We start from the raw sequence: 16,380 nt of genomic DNA, 5'->3' as shown, positions 1-16,380 counted from the left end.
GGTCGGGAAGCTAAAGTCTCCTGAAAAAGGATGGAAAGTGCAGAAACCTGGCCCTTTAGGGAACTAAGAGCAAGGCCCGAATCCAGTCCTGCCTGAAGGAAGGCCAAGATGGGAGGCAGGGAAAAGGACATAGATGAAACGCGGTTGGACTCGCACCAGCGGAAGTAAGCCTTCCAGGTACGATAGTAGATCCTGGAAGACGAAGGCTTCCGAGCCTGAATCACGGTGTGAATAACCCAGGCCGAAAGGCCGGACGCTCTTAGAACTGCGGTCTCAACAGCCACGCCGTTAAACTGAGCGACCGAGAATTCGGGTGGCAGATCGGACCCGGAGACAGAAGATCGGGCCTGTCTGGAAGGCGCCAGGGAGCGTCCGCGAGAAGATTGACGAGCTCCGCGTACCAAGCTCTCCTGGGCCAATCCGGGGCGATCAGAATGACCGGCACCCCTTCCGCTTTGATCTTTTTCAACAGTTTTGGGAAGTAATGGAAGGGGTGGGAACAGGTAGGGCAGCACGACCTGTGACCAAGGAATGGCCAGAGCGTCGACGCCCACTGCGAGAGGATCGCGAGACCTGGAGACGAACTGCGGAACCTTCCTGTTCATTCGAGACGCCGTGAGGTCCACATCCGGAGTCCCCCATCGAAGACAAATCTGATAGAAGACCTCCGGATGCAAGGACCATTCCCCTGCCGCGAGACCCTCATGGCTGAGGAAGTCGGCGGCCCAATTGTCCACGCCGGGGATATCACCGGAGCCGTTGCCTCTGCCCAGAGGAGGATCTTGGATACCTCGGCCAAGGAGCTCCGAGTCCCCCCTTGATGGTTGACATATGCCACCGCCGTGGCATTGTCCGTCTGGATTCGGATTGGAAGGCCCTTGAGGATCCCTTCCCAGTGACGAAGGGACAGAAAAATGGCCCGGATCTCGAGGACATTGATCGGCAAGGTTGACTCCTGCGCCGACCAGCGGCCCTGTACAGTCAGGTGGCGAAACACCGCACCCCAGCCGAGCAGGCTGGCATCCGTCACCACTTGCCAGTGAACTGGAAGGAAAGACCTGCCCTGGGAGACGAGAGGTGACGTGAGCCACCAATTGAGAGACTGTTTGACCCGGGGAGAGAGTCGGATCGGGCGGTCCAGGGAGAAGACAGACCTGTTCCACTGAGACAGAATGGCTTGCTGAAGAGGTCACGAGTGAAATTGGGCAAAGGGAATCGCTTCCAATGTTGCTACCATCCTCCCCAAAACCTTCATGGCCGATCGAAAGGAGGGAGACCGAGGGCCCTGGAGCACGCGTATGTCCCGACGAAGAATGGATCATTGTCTTCGGGAAGAAAGATCTTGGTCTGACGAGTGTCGAAGAGCATGCCCAGAAAGATGATGCGCTGAGAAGGAATAAGGCAGGACTTCTTCCGGTTGACCAGCCACCCAAAACGGGCTAGGGTGTCGAGAACGATGGACAGGCCTTCGTGGGCCTGAGAAAAGGACGGAGCCTTGATGAAGATGTCGTCGAGGTATGGAAACAGAACCAGGCCTCTGACCCTCAAGATGGCCATCAGCGCCGCCATGATCTTCGTGAAAACTCTTGGGGCGGTTGCAAGACCGAACAGCAGGGCGACGAACTGAAAATGTTCCTGAAGCACTGCAAAGCGCAGGTATCAGTGATGTCCTGGAAATATCAGAACATGGAGGTAGGCGTCCTGAATATCTATGGAACACAGAAATTTGTGAGCCTCCATGGAAGCAATTACTGAACGAAGGGATTCCATCCTGAAGTGCTTCAGACGAACTCTCTTGTTCAGCAATTTGAGATCCAGAATGGGACGCACCCTGCCGTCTTTTTTCGGTACCACAAAAAGGTTTGAATAGAAACCTGTGAACCGTTCTTTTTCTGGAAATGGAACAATTACCCCAGCTTTGAGGAGAGAGGTGATGGCTGCGAAGAAACCCGGAACTAGAGCGGGATCTTTTGGAGGTCAGGATTCGAAAAAACGATCCCGGGGTCGTAAAACGAACTCGATCTTGTATCCCGAGGATACCACTTCCCTGACCCATGCGTCCTCTACTGAGAAGATCCAGACGTCCCTGAAAAAGAGGAGACGGCCGCCCAGCCTGGGAGGTGGGCTGACGACTAGCCGAGAGTCATGCCGAGGTGGTTCTTCCAGTCCTGGACATGGAGGATCTACCCTGGGAGTAGCGAGGACGCCAGGAAGGAGTGGGCCTAAAGGATACCGTCTTCTTCTCTTGACGTGCCTGTGGCCTCTGTTGCTGCTGGGAGAAGGAATTTTATGCCGCGAAGCGACGAAAAGGCCGAAAGGACCGAAATTGACGTCTAGGAGGAGGGCGACGAGGCTTGGCCTGGGGAAGAAGGGAGCTTGTGCCCCCTGTAGCGTCCTTAATGATTTGGTCCAGCTTAGAACCAAAGAGACGAGACCTCTGAAAAGGCAGGTTGGTAAGGGACTTTTTAGAAGACAAATCCGCCTGCCAGGCCTTAAGCCAAACGGTCCGGCGGATGGCAACCGCGGGAAGCGAAGACCAGATATTCACCCGCGTGAGAAATCTGGTTGGCAAGTTCCGCCAGCTGACCGGACGGAGTCCCGTCCAGAATGCCCCGACGGAGTTGTTTGGCCCGTTTGGATATGGATTTTGAAACCCAAGTGGAAGCGAAGGCCGGGCAAAGACTAGCTGAGGCCGCTTCAAAGGCTGAGTTCGCGAAAGATTCTATGACCCTATCATTAGAATCCTTCGGAGATGCTCCGCCGGACAGTGGAAGAACCGTGTTGGTGGACAGTCTGGAAACTGGAGGATCCACCGAAGGAGAAGCAGTCCAACTAGCGGTGAGCTCCGGAGAGAAGGGATATAAGACGCCAAGTCGCTTTCCTCTCTGAAAGCGTCTGGTCGGGTTCTCTCTTTCTCATAGTCATAATCTCCTCGAATTCCGGGTGAGGAGCGAAAAACTTGGAAGGTGGTTTAGCCCGTCTAAACGAAACCGCCTGATCTGCGGGTTCCATAGAGCAGAGGTCCCCAACCTTTTTTGCACCAGGGACCGGCTTTAAGCAAGACCAATTTTCCATGGCCCGGTGGGGGTGGGGCAGGGGCGGGGCTTTGGTCATATGGGGGTGGGGTTATGGAGGGATGGAGCATAGTGCATACTTATCATATAATTTTGACATTTATAATGAGAATGTGACTTTGTTGAATGATTGCATATGCTAGCAATGCACCTTGCGGTGTGTTTACAATGTGCCGCACTGAACAGAGACGTGCCACCAAAACTTCATGCCCTCAAGCAGCTATTCCGTGTCTTTCATGTGTGACAGGGCCCAGGGGCATCACTGGAGATCAGATTTTGCAAGTAAAAGGGTCAGTGAGCACGCAGCAGAGCAGACCCAGGCTCAGCAGCAGCAGGCTGCATCCCATATTCCCCCCGCCCCCGCAAAGTGCAGACGAGTCACTGACTCACTCACTGCTTCACCGGCCCGTCCATCGCCCTCGTTGTGGACACAGCAGGAGAGGGTGCTGCACGGTCCTCACTGCAGCTGCTGCTCGTCTTTTCCTGCTTGGCGCTGCCGCTGCTGGACCTCATGTCCTGGACGGTGACCTGGTGGACGCTGTGCTGGACGACGTGGGGCTCTCTCTCTGTCTTCTTGCTCTTAGGATGATGAGCCGACCGGAAGTAACAGGAGAGATGACCCAGCGTCGCCCGGAAGTGTATTGTGTGTATCCATGGTGAGGGCCGGCGGGGGTGAGTATTGCTGCTATTGCAGCTGCGCAGCGCCAGGAGCTGGCGAAACAGCTCAGACAGAGCTCTGTGGCTGTGGACCCCCTGCAGCCGAGGCGCCGCCGGGCGCCGGGGATGATGAGGGATTTAATTGTGCGAGCTCTGACCAGGCGCAGGGCCGCGGAGCTAGCTGTCAGCGGCGCCGCGGACCGGCTGAAAAACCCCAACGGCCCGGTCCTGGTCCGCCTACCGGCGGTTGGGGACCTCTGCCGTAGAGGACTCCTTGATGCCACAGGTTTGATTTATCGCTCCTATGAGATTCTGAACCATGTCCCTCATAGTAGCGATTTGGTTCGAATCCAGCTCCGAAACATCCTCCGAGGGCGCATCAGAGAACGCCTCGCCTGACTCAGAGGAGGAGGACCGGGGGGGGAAGTCGACCGCAGAGAAGGACCGTGTGGCGAGATGGAGCGAGAAGAGGACTCAGACCGGCGTTCCTGTCTGGATCTTTTGCCGTTTGCAATGGAGGGCTCGGACGGAGCTTCCTGCGACCCGCTGGCTACTGCGGGAGTCTGCAGGGGTAATCGGTCCAGCACTGACACCAGGGTTTGAGACACCCGTGTCAGATCGGCCACCGATTGAGACAGAGATGAAGCCCAGCCTGGGATGGGGATATCACTCTCGGGCGGACCGGATCGGGTTGCTGCAGGCCTGACGGAGCGGAGAGGACTGACCTGAGGGAAGTTTGCTGTTACAGGACGAACATGCAAAGTACTTGACTAAGGTAGAAGAGGAAGAAGTAGGAGGAAGAGAGCGGCCCCCTTTAGAGTTAGACATATTGAAAAGGTCCCTGAAGAAAATGCCAGCGGGTTAGGGGACAGTGGGGCAGAGGGGGGTGTCAGTCTGCAGTGCAGAGCTACTCACGGCAGACGAGAAAACGGATACCAGGTGGGGGAAGCTGTCCAGCTTGCGGTGAATCTCCGGAGAGAAGACAAGCCCCTGGGTTCTCTCTTTCATCCGCGCAGATGGTGACCGCTGAAGGGAGGCAGATCAGGATGGCTTAGAGTGTGCGCTCTGTTAGAATCCAGCTCTGAATGTGTAGGCAGCGGCGTAGAGGAAGGGGCGGAGTCAGCCGAGATGGCGCCGGGCAGAGATTGATGAAAACGGAAGTGGGCGGAGCGCGGCACCGGAAGTAGGCTCCGGGAAAAGCCGGGGCCTATATTTAAAAGCCGGCGACCGCTGCTGTGCAAGCGCTGCCTGGATTGAGAGGCGCGGCAGCCGCCGCATAGAAAAGGGAAGCGCTGCCGCCGGTGAGCGTGTCGCCGGAAGTAGGCCCCGGGAAAAACCGGGGCCTAAATTAGGAGCCGGCGACCGCAGGAGAAAGGCCGCGGTGCCGGTGCTACCCTGCTGGAAGGTGAGCGGCGCGGCAGCCTGCGGGGCCGCCGCATAGATTGGGGGGAGCGCTGCCGCAGGCTAGTGTACCGCCGCAAGTAGGCCCCGAAAGAAGCCGGGGCCTGAATTAGTAAAATGGAGACCGCCGGTTAGGGCAGCGGCGGTGCTCAGATGAAGAAAGTAGCGCGGCTGGCCGAAAGGCCGCCTCGCCAGGCAGTTCCACCGCGCAGGGAACTGAAAAAGTGCTGCAAATGCAGCGATGACCCCTGCTGATTCCTGGGACCCCTTTAGGAATGCCGACCAGGCCAAAAGGTGGCCTGGAAAACTGAACTCAAGGGACCCCCGAGGACTAGAGGAATACTCACCTAAAAACATCCCATGTCGTCCGTTACTAACCTTGGGGAATGACTCAGACGTCCCTGGGAGCTGGTGATGGACGTCCTCATCTCCTCCAACCGACAGGCTCTGGTGGGCGAGTGGGTGAGGGACGGGGCCAGGACCGGACTTCTGAGCACGCTTGTGTGCTAGGCTCTTGGTCCTGGGAAGGGATCAATGAGGATACGAGGTGGCAGTACACGCCGTACTCATAGTCCGCCTTGTGGGAATACAGGTGTGACTGTTCACCCTGTATCCCTTCCGGAAAACCTGAAAAGAAACGACGCACATTGAGGTAGATAAGGGTCTAATGAAAGACCCGTGTCCACCTCCTACTGACACTAAGCTAAACTGAAGAGTATAATGCCAGTCGGTGGGGTTTACACTGCAGAGGAGGAGCTAACTTTTTTGTTTGCATAGTGTCAGCCTCCTAGTGGCAGCAGCATACACCCATGGTTCCTGTGTCCCCCAATGAGAGGCGATAAAGAAAATGTGTTTGTAATTAGACAAATTTCACTTCTCCTGTTTTGTGTTAGTCACTTGTCTCACGCTGGTAACTCCCCCTTCATGTAAAATAATCTCTGGAGGCAGAGTTATCTTCCAGGCAGTGTCTTCCCCACAGCTTTGAAGAGGTCATTTATATAAAGTGATAATAGATGATTTCTCAGCAACAACGCAGCTCATATGAGACACACAGGTAGGACTATTCTCAGCAGTCTATAGCCTGTATGCCCATATTAATAGTTAAGGCTACGTTCACATTTGCGTTGTGCGGCGCAGCGTCGGCGACGCAACGCATGCACAACGCAGCGTTTTGTGACGCATGCGTTCATTTTTTGCATGATTTTTGTCGCAGAAAAAACTGCATCATGCAGCGTCCTCTGCGCCCTGACAGTTGCGCCAAAATGACGCATGCGTCACAAAACGCAAGACAACGCATGTCCATGCGCCCCCATGTTAAATATAGGGTCACATGACGCATGCGTCGCCGTGGCTGCGCCCGACGCTGCGCCGCACAACGCTAAACATTGTGCTCTCTTGCTAATAACTAACCTTGTTCCTTCGCTGCATGATGCACAGGTTAACTGCTTCCTCCATATCACCTCCACATGATAACCATGCACTGCGAGCTTCTTCTGCTGTGAAAGCCCCCAACTCGGAGTCTGTTTTCTGAGACGCAGCATCAATTAAATGTTCTAACACATAAACGAGCTCAGACTGCAGCCACGAAAGAGGCACCTCTGTACCAGAGTACCGTACTGCACTGCAAACTTCTTCTGGAGACACCCCATAGGCCTCTCCTTCCTGAAAGAATGGACATAGGATTTCATATATGTAATACTTCAAGTTTCACCTATGGGTATGTTTGTACATTAAAGTGAACCTGTCGCCAGGTTTGGCCGATAAGAGATATGGCCATCACCTTTCAGGGCTGATATACAGCATTCTATAATTATGTATATCTGCCCCAACCCGACCTGCAAGATAAGAAAAAGAGCTTTTATTATACTCACCTGCCGGGCAGTCCGGTCCGATGGGCGTCGGTGGTCTTGGTCCGGCGCCTCCCATCTTCTTACGATCCCCGTCCTCCTGCTTGCTTTGTGTGGAGGATGCATCCCTTCGTCATCCACACAGTCTCCTCGGCACAGTGCTCCTGCGCAGGTGTACTTCTCTACCCTGTCAAGGGCAGAGCAAAGTAATGCAGTGTGCATGCGCCTGGGCTCTTTGACCTTTCCCTGCACACTGCAGTACTTTGCTCTGTCCTCAACAGGGCAGAGAAGTACGCCTGCGCAGGAGCGCTGTGCCGAGGAGACGTGTCATCCACACGAAGCAAGCAGGAGAGCAGTATTGAAGAAAAGATGGGAGGCGCTGGATTAAAAAAAAGAGCGACACCCCTTGGACTGGACCACCCCGCAGGTGAGTGTAATAAAAGTTATTTTTCTTCTCTTGCAGGTCGGGTTGGGGGCAGATATACAGCATTATAGAATGCTGTATATCAGCCCTGAAAGGCGGTGGCCGTATCTCTTATCATTCTGGAATGCTGTAGATAAGCCCCCGATGTATTCCGAAAGATGAGAAAAAGAGGTTAGATTATACTCACCCAGGGACGGTCCCACTGCAGTGGGCGTCGCGGTCCAGTCCGGGGCCTCCCATCTTCTTACGATGACGTCCTCTTCTTGTCTTCACGCCGCGGCTCCGGCGTACTTTGTCTGTCCTGTTGAAGGCAGAGCAAAGTACTGCAGTGCGCAGGCGCCGGAAAAGGTCAGAGAGGCCCAGCACCTGCGCACTGCAGTACTTTGCTCTTCCCTCAACAGGACAGACAAAGTACGCCTGCACCGGAGCCGCAGAATGAAGACAAGAAGAGGACGTCATCCTATGAAGATAGGAGGCATTGGACCGGACTGCAGCGGGACCGCCCCTGGGTGAGTATAATCTAACCTCTTTTTCTCATCTTTCAGGATACATCGGGGCTTATCTACAGCATTCCAGAATGCTGTAGATAAGCCCTGATGCCAGTGGGCTTAGTTCATCGTCGATTTTGGGGGTGATAGGTTCCCTTTAATGCAGCCTTAAAGGGGGTATTCCCATCTCCAAGATCCTTTCCCAATAATGTAATGGGTGTAATAATTATAATATTAACAAATACATCCAATTAGAGATGTAGTATTGTTTTTCTGATTCGCTAGGTCTCTTTCCCCATATGCAGGCATTGCAGAACCTTAGGCCCCTTTTACACATCAGTTTTTTGTCGTCAGTCACAATCTGTTGCCTCCGGCCGCCGGACAAAATTTGACGGATCCGGTGAACAATGGATGAAACACGAGGCCATCCGTCGCGAATACAAGTCTATGAGAAAAAAAACAGATCCGGCGGTATGTCGCCAGATCCGTTTTTTTTTTTCAAAATTCAACGGTTTGCGACTGATGGCAAAAATCTGATGTGTGAAAAGGGGCCTTAGGCATCCAAGGTTACGACCACTGATATAGTGACAGTTAGCTTGTTGCTAGAGTTGGCAAGATGAGAGAAAAAATGGGTATTATACCTACCGATAATTCGGTTTCCAGGAGTCCATCCTGACAGCACAATGGAGGACGTCCTCCTCCTCCTTGCAGGGACAGGAAACACAACACGAGAGGTTAAAAGGTCCCACTCCTCCCCCTTTCCCTCAGTGTTTTGACAAGTACCACACTATGGATAGATATACTTTGAAAACTTTATTAACCAAACATATTACAGCATATGAACTGGCATGCATAGGGGGGGAAATAACGGTGCTGTCAGGATGGACTCCTGGAAACCGAATTATCGGTAGGTATAATACCCATTTTCCAGGACGTCCCCCTGACAGCACAATGGAGAATACCAAAGAAAACTCCCTTAGGGTGGGACAACTGCTTGGAGAACCTTTCTCCCATATGATGTCTGCTGGGCTGCCATAACATCTAATTTATAATGCTTACAAAATGTGTTTACTCTGGCCCAAGTTGCGGCCTTGCAAATCTGATCTAGAGACGCTCCTGCTCGCTCAGCCCATGATGCTGAGACCGCTCTAGTAGAGTGCGCTTTTATCCCTGTTGGGCAAGCTATCCCCTCTGATGAGTAGGCTTTTGAAATTATAGTCGTGATCCATCTGGCTATTGAAGGCTTGGATGCTTTTTTACCTCTATTCTTACCCCCAAACAGAATAAAAAGATTAGGGTCCTTTCTCCAGGAGCTAGTGGCCTCTAGATAGCTTAATACCGCCTGCCTAACATCAAGGGAGTGTAAAGCTTGTTCTTTTTCATTAGCCGGGTTCTCACAAAAAGACGGTAAAATTATCTCCTGGTCTCGGTTTTTAACTGAGGCTATTTTAGGGATAAATGCCGGATCTAGTTTTAGAATAATATGGTCTTCTCGAACCTGAAGATATGGATCCTTAATAGATAGGGCTTGAATTTCACCTATGCGTTTAGCAGTTGTAATTGCAACTAAAAAGGCAGTCTTCCAGGTACGTATTGAAATGGGCATGTCTTCCTCAAGAGTATAAGGATTTTTACACAGCGCCCTGAGGACCAGATTTAAGTCCCATGTAGGAGCTAGTTGTCTTAACGTAGGCCGTAATCTTTGGATAGCCCTCACAAATCTAATTATCCAGGGGTGGGAGGCCAATGGATAATCTAAAAAGGTACTAAGGGCCGAGATCTGGACTTTAATTGTACTCGGCCTGAGCCCCAAGTTAAACCCAGTCTGTAAAAAATTTAAGACTCTAGGAACATCCAAAGCCCCCGGTATCACGGCCGACCTGCCACTTTCCAAACAAAATTTCCTCCAGATTTTGTGGTAGATGGCTGTGGTCACAGGCTTCCTACTAGCCTGTATGGTTGTGATTACTTCGTCCGAAAGACCTCTGGATTTCAAGATGTCCCTTTCAGGATCCACGCTGACAGATGTAGCCTCTCCGGATCCTGGTGCAATACTGGTCCTTGGTGAATGATATCCCTCCATAACGGGAGTTTGATAGGGTCTTCCACTGACATGGCCCCCAATAACGGGAACCAACTTCTCTTTGGCCAGAATGGTATAATCGTGAGCACCGTTGCCTGGTCCTCTTGAATCTTCCTCAGCACTATTGGAATAAGTGCTATTGGGGGAAATGCTTAAGAAAGAGGTTCGTTCCATGTTTGGCTTAAGGCATCGACTGCTTCTGGTATGTCTGAAGGGTTGAGAGAGTAAAATCTGGACACCTTTGAATTTTTCCTTGTGGCGAATAAATCTATCCTGGGCGTTCCCCAACGGTGGCATAGTATCTGGAACATCTCTTGATTTAGTTCCCATTCGGTCGGACAAACCTTCTTTCTGCTTAAATAGTCGGCTAGAATGTTTTGGGAACCTTCTAGATGAACCGCTGTTATCGACAGGACCACGTTTTCTGCCCATGTGAATATTGTTTGCGCTAGAATTTGAAGCGCCCTGTGTCTGGAACCTCCTTGATGTCTTAAAAAGGATACTGCTGTCACGTTGTCTGACAGGATTTTTACGTGCTTGCCTTTTAGGCATGAATAGTTTCTTCTGAGAGCTTCCCAAGCTGCGTATAGTTCTCTGTAATTTGACGACATCTGACTGATTTCTTTGGGCCACTTGCCCTGAAAGAATTTTCCTCCTAAGTGTGCTCCCCATCCCCACTGACTTGCGTCTGTGGTGATTACCACACAAGGGGAAGATATCCAAGGAACTCCACTTCTTAGATTGTCGTCCCGGGTCCACCATCGCAGTGAACTTCTTACCTTCATTGATAGAAGCATCTTCTTGTCTAATGATGAACGGGAACAATCCCATACCGAGAGTACTTGTTCTTGTAAGGGTCTTGAGTGCGCTTGAGCCCATCTGACACAAGGGATGCACGCTGTCATCTTCCCCAAGATTTCCATGGCCATTCTTATCGTAACTGGCTTTCTTTGAAACTGTAGCACCATCTTTATTAATGAGCTTCGTTTGTCCCTTGGCAAGAAGGATTGTCTGGTTGTAGAATCCAAAAGTACTCCCAAAAAAAATTTTCGGGTCTCTGGTCTTAGATGGGACTTTCTTCGGTTTACCACCCATCCTAGTTGTTCCAATACTGCTATGACCCGATCTGTGTGTTGCCGCAGAATGATCTCGGACTGTGCTACGATGAGAAAATCGTCCAAGTACGGAATTATTGTTATTCCTTGGTTTCTTAGGAACGCCACTACTTCTGCTACTAATTTTGTGAAAATTCTTGGAGCAGATGCTAGACCGAATGGGAGGCATTGAAATTGGAAGTGGCAGGTTTGGTCCGGAAAACTCACCGAGAATCTCAGAAGCTCCTGAGAAGAGGGGTGAATCGGAACCTGATAATACGCACTCTTCAGGTCGAGAGTGCACATCATCGAATCCTTGTTTATAAGATGAATGGTTGACCTGATCGATTCCATTCTGAATTTTTTGTACCTGACGTATACATTCAGAGGTTTCAAATTTATTATTGTACGGGATTCTCCCGACGCCTTTGGAATCGAGAATAGGGAGGAATAATGACCTGTGTCTAATTCTGGAAAGGGAACTCGAACTATGACCTGGGACTTGTACAGATCTTGCAGGTCTGAGAACATAGGGGAATTTGTAGCTACCACTGTTGGTGCTATAACCCTCTGCGGTACATGGGAGACCAGTTCTATTCTGTAACCGTCTGAGATTATTTTGAGAACATAACTGTTGACTGAGATCTGACTCCAGTGATTTAAAAAGAATCTTAGTCTCCCGCCTATTCCCATGGCGTCATTGCTTTCTTGGTCTATAATTTGAACCAAAAAGGGAAGATCTTCCCCTTTTGTTCTGGGTGTAAGAATTCCTAAATGTTCCTCTGCCTGATCTCCACTGCTCTCTATACTCCGGTTGTCTGCGGGGGGGAGGGGGGGGGAGTGGCCTCCTCCGAAAGGGCTGAAATCTCCTAGGTTTATCCTCGGGGAACCCTTTTTTACTATCAGCTGCCGATTCAAGTATGTCGTCTAGAGCCCGACCAAATATCCTAGAACCTGTGAATGGAATGGCACACAATTTATTTTTGGATGCATTATCCCCCGACGAAGATCTAAGCCAAATGGCCCTACGGGTTGCGTTTGACAAAGAGCTATTTCTGGCCGCAAATCTAACAGATTCGGCTGAGGTGTCTGCCATGAAAGCCGTGGCTGACTTTATGATAGGCAGGGAAGAAATTATATCAGCCCTTGGAGTCTTATTAATTAAATGTTCTTCCAATTGTTCCACCCACAGGAACATGGATCTTGCTACCGACGTGGCTGCGATGTTAGTCTTTATCAGAGCTGCAGAAGTCTCCCAGGTTCGGCGTAACAGAATATCCGCCTTACGGTCCATGGCATCCTTGAGGCTAGATGAATCTTCGAAAGGTATGGAAGTCTTCTTTGCCACTTTGGCTATGGGAACATCTACCTTAGGAATTTCTTCCCATGTCTTGATCTCGTCTGGATTAAATGGAAGACGGTTCTTAAATTCTCTAGACATCACCAACCTACGTTCCGCATCTCTCCATTCCTGAGATATCATACGGCGAATATGGTCGCTCACCGGGAACACTGTTTGTTCTTGATGTGTGAGACCTCCGAACATCTGATCCTGTCTAGATCTTGGACGTGGATCTTCCTTTATCTGCATGGTACTTCTGACCGCTTGAACCAACTCTTCTGTGTCTTCTACCGGAAAGTAATACCTTCTGCCTTGTTCCTGTTCCAGTGGCAATTCTCCTTCTTCCTGATCAAACTCTCCGTATTCCGACTCTGCTTCTGAAGAAACCTCCTGGTCTTCCTGTTCTGGATCCCTTCTTGGTCTCTTACGAGCCGGACTTGGACTGCTCCTATTCCGTTGGGACATAGAGGCCAGCGAATTTTGGATTTCTTCTCGGATTAGACTCCTCATCTCCGACAACATTGCTGGTTGTTCATCCCTGACAACCTTAGTGATACAAGAACTGCAGAGAGCTTTCTTGTATGCTTCTGAAAGCTTCATGTTGCACATGGAGCATCTCCTAGATTTTGCTCCCGCTTTGCCCGACTTTTTTGCCTGAGAAAGGGGAGTTTGAGTGGCCTCTTTATCCTACAATAAGAATAAGAATGGCTCAGACTGCGTGCGGTCCTATGTAAGTAATATGCGCACTGCGCACTTACCCCAGTCTCCTCATTTCTGTCCTCCGCATTCTCTGTTGAGAAATGCCCCGTATATAAAATAAGCTTTTTTAAATATAAGCAACCAAATGCGGGATATAGCAGCATCTGCCGCACTCACCCTTAGTCTCCGGCATTCTTTCCGACCGTCTGGCTAGCACAGACCACAATTCGTGTCCTGTAGCTCAAACGCTTCTCCACACTTCAAATCTGGCGCTCCTTACTCCAGAAGGAACGCTGAATGAAACGCTGCGGCGCTCTGTGCTCAGCGCCCTTAAGGACGCTCACTTCCGCGTTCCACCAAGTGGAACGCACGCTGAGATGCCAGGAGGAGAGGGCGTCAGGCGCGCCCCGGATGTGACGTCACCTTACCTGTGCTGATACCGGAAGCACTGTCCGGTATATGATTCCTATTGCCGCGTTCCACGCTGTGGAACGCCCGTCGCGCCTGCTGCTGGCGCCGGATATTTCTCCATGCGGCGCCTCTTCTCCTGGCGCCTGAACCGAGAGCCTCCCCCCGGGAGGAAGCGGTTCAACCCAGGAGCTCGTCCGCTCGACTGGTCTCTGGGCAGAGGGACTCCCCACCGGGGAGTTTCTTGCCTGGGGCTTAATACGGCGGGGGAAGGATATTGGCCTAGCCGCACGATCCCCCGAGCCCTCCGGTCTGGTGAGTCTTCACGCTGTATAGCGCTGTTCCTCTCGTGTGTCCCTCCATGCAGGGACAGGAAAAACACTGAGGGAAAGGGGGAGGAGTGGGACCTTTTAACCTCTCGTGTTGTGTTTCCTGTCCCTGCAAGGAGGAGGAGGACGTCCTCCATTGTGCTGTCAGGGGGACGTCCTGGAAAAGGGTATGCATACAAAAGGGGATCACCTTTGTCAAATATTTATTTCATTATCAAGAGATATAAGCAATACACAAACCACACAACTACAGAATTTTAAAAATATTTAAAAAGCCTATTGCTAGTAAGAACCTGACCATGAAGAGTGGTCTTTCCCAAAATAGTCACAATATAGCAAAGAAACCATCAAGAAGGACCAAAGTGAGGCATAAATACAAGGAATAATAACCTGTAATAGTTATTAACACAAGCCAAAAGATAAATACCTCCATTGATGGTGTGCTGCCAGCCAGAAAACCGGATAATCAAAATGCGCTGTTTATGAGACAATGCCTATGGCAAGTGCATATACAGCTCTGGCAAAAATTAAGAGACCACCACATAAAACCCTGTCATGGGCAGTCCAATCTCCAGACCTGAACCCCATTGAAAACCTCTGGAATGTAATCAAGAGGATGATGGATAGTCACAAGCTATCAAACAAAGAAGTACTGCTTACATTTTTGAGCCAGGAGCAGTGTGAAAGACTGGTGGAAAGCATGCCAAGACGCATGAAAGCGGTGATTAAAAATCATGGTTATTCCACAAAATATTAATTTCTGAACTCTTCCTGAGTTAAAACATTAGTATTGTTGTTTCTAAATGATTATGAACTTGTTTTCTTTGCATTATTTGACGTCTGAAAGCACTGTTTGTTTTTTTTAATTTTGACCATTTCTCCTTTTCAGAAAAAAATTCAAAATGTATTGCTTGGAACTTCGGAGACATGTTGTCAGAAGTTTATAGACTAAAAGAACAATTTACATTTTACTCAAAAATATACCTATAAAGAGAAAACTCAGACAAACTGAACATTTTCAGTGGTCTCTTAATTTTTGCCAGAGCTGTATATCAAAAGAAATATTTAAGCATTTAGCTACATGTAAAACGATCCATACGTGCTGTGGCCAAAATAGCAGCCATTTAACAAATAAAGTTCCTGTTTGTAAAGGTAAATACAACATTAGGCAGCCATAAGGATCCTGATGGAAAGGATGCTGTATGGCAGCTACGAACAAGCCCCACTCGTATCAACACATATAGGGTGTCTTCCTCAGGGGTAGTCACTAGTTGCTAGTGGTCGTAATCATTGATACCTAAGGTCCTACAATAGCTGAACATGAGGAAAGAAAGATAGCGAATCAGAAAAACTATACCACATTTCTAATTAGAGGTATTTAGTAATATCATCATTATTACACCTGCTACAATTGGGATAGGATCTTGGAGATGGGAATACCTTTTTAAATATGAATTCAGAGGGTCTACATAATATACATTGTGCACCTAAAATGTTCACTCCAATTTGATGGATCTGGAAGCATGGGAAGGTGCTGTACACAAAGTGAACACTGCAAGTTCATTTTTTGCATTTCACTAACCTTAATCAATGCCACTATTTTGGCTCCATCCTCCTTTAATTGCTTCTGTCTCATCTCATCCTGATATTTTTTCTGTCTGTCTTCTTCCTTTTTCTTATTTTCTTCTGTAGGTACCACTCCTTCGCTCGTTCGGTCACACACCTGACAAACATGGCCAGTGCCCATGTTATAAAAGGTGCAGTGACGGCACTTCCAACCCTAGGGTCCACATAACAAAGGTTTAAGTACTTTTACCCCTTTCGCACTTATTTACAGGATATACTATCCTGTTATTATAATTACCTTTAACATTTTCATTTGATCTTCCTTTTCACCATTTAGCCGTTCAGAAAAAATGTCCGAGCTGCTTCTCAAGTCAATGCTGGGTCTCTCAGTCATGAAAGAGTTATCGGGGCTTTTCTTTGCGTGAAGAAGACTAGCATTGTTATTCACTTGGGTTAGTGGCTTTGGGTTACTTCTCTCAATATTGGCAGCTTTGTCATACATACTACCCAACACAGTTGTCTTGCTATTTTCGGACTTAGACATAAGTCTACTCTGGTCAATTACGCCAGCTGTCTTATAAAAGTCTCCAGCTTCCATCAAGGTAAAAGCAGGAGACTCAAGGCCATCTCTAGGTGGTTTCCCGGCTAAGCGAGGTCGCTCACACGCTGCACACAAGACGGCTGAAGAAGGATTTTGTAGAGTACAAGCCTGGCACCCCCATGTGTCTTTCTGCAAAGAGGCTTCTGATGCCAAGCTTGATGCATTGTTACAACCCCGGGGGCGATCACAGCCCACACACAGCACTGACCCCCCTCTATTTAAGATATGGCATGACATACATTGCCATGCTGGGCGAGATGAAACCTGTGAAAGAAATTCATCATCCTTGAGCCTTTATTAAAAAGAAAAAAAAAAAAAGTTAAAAAGGAAAATAAGACTTCAGAGGTCTGGTTAAAGCGATTGTACA

The 16,380-nt window shown here is 49.7% G+C and overlaps 1 protein-coding gene across 1 annotated transcript in view; it reads right to left on the bottom strand.

Moving 5' to 3' along the window:
• The window catches only part of RNF31 (ring finger protein 31), a 76,429-nt gene that overhangs the window by 46,466 nt on the left and 13,583 nt on the right, over positions 1-16,380 (bottom strand). The window contains exons 8-10 of the mRNA XM_077299486.1: positions 15,711-16,305; positions 15,429-15,626; positions 6,543-6,794 (exon numbers count right to left, since the gene is read on the bottom strand). Coding sequence (XP_077155601.1) covers positions 6,543-6,794; positions 15,429-15,626; positions 15,711-16,305 — 1,045 coding nt within the window. The remainder of the gene's footprint in view (positions 1-6,542; positions 6,795-15,428; positions 15,627-15,710; positions 16,306-16,380) is intronic.

This window comes from Ranitomeya variabilis, chromosome 1 (assembly GCF_051348905.1).
Source record: "Ranitomeya variabilis isolate aRanVar5 chromosome 1, aRanVar5.hap1, whole genome shotgun sequence".
NCBI lineage: Eukaryota > Metazoa > Chordata > Amphibia > Anura > Dendrobatidae > Ranitomeya > Ranitomeya variabilis.
Note: the sequence above shows the minus strand (reverse complement) of the source record. Positions and strands in the feature narration are given on the sequence as shown.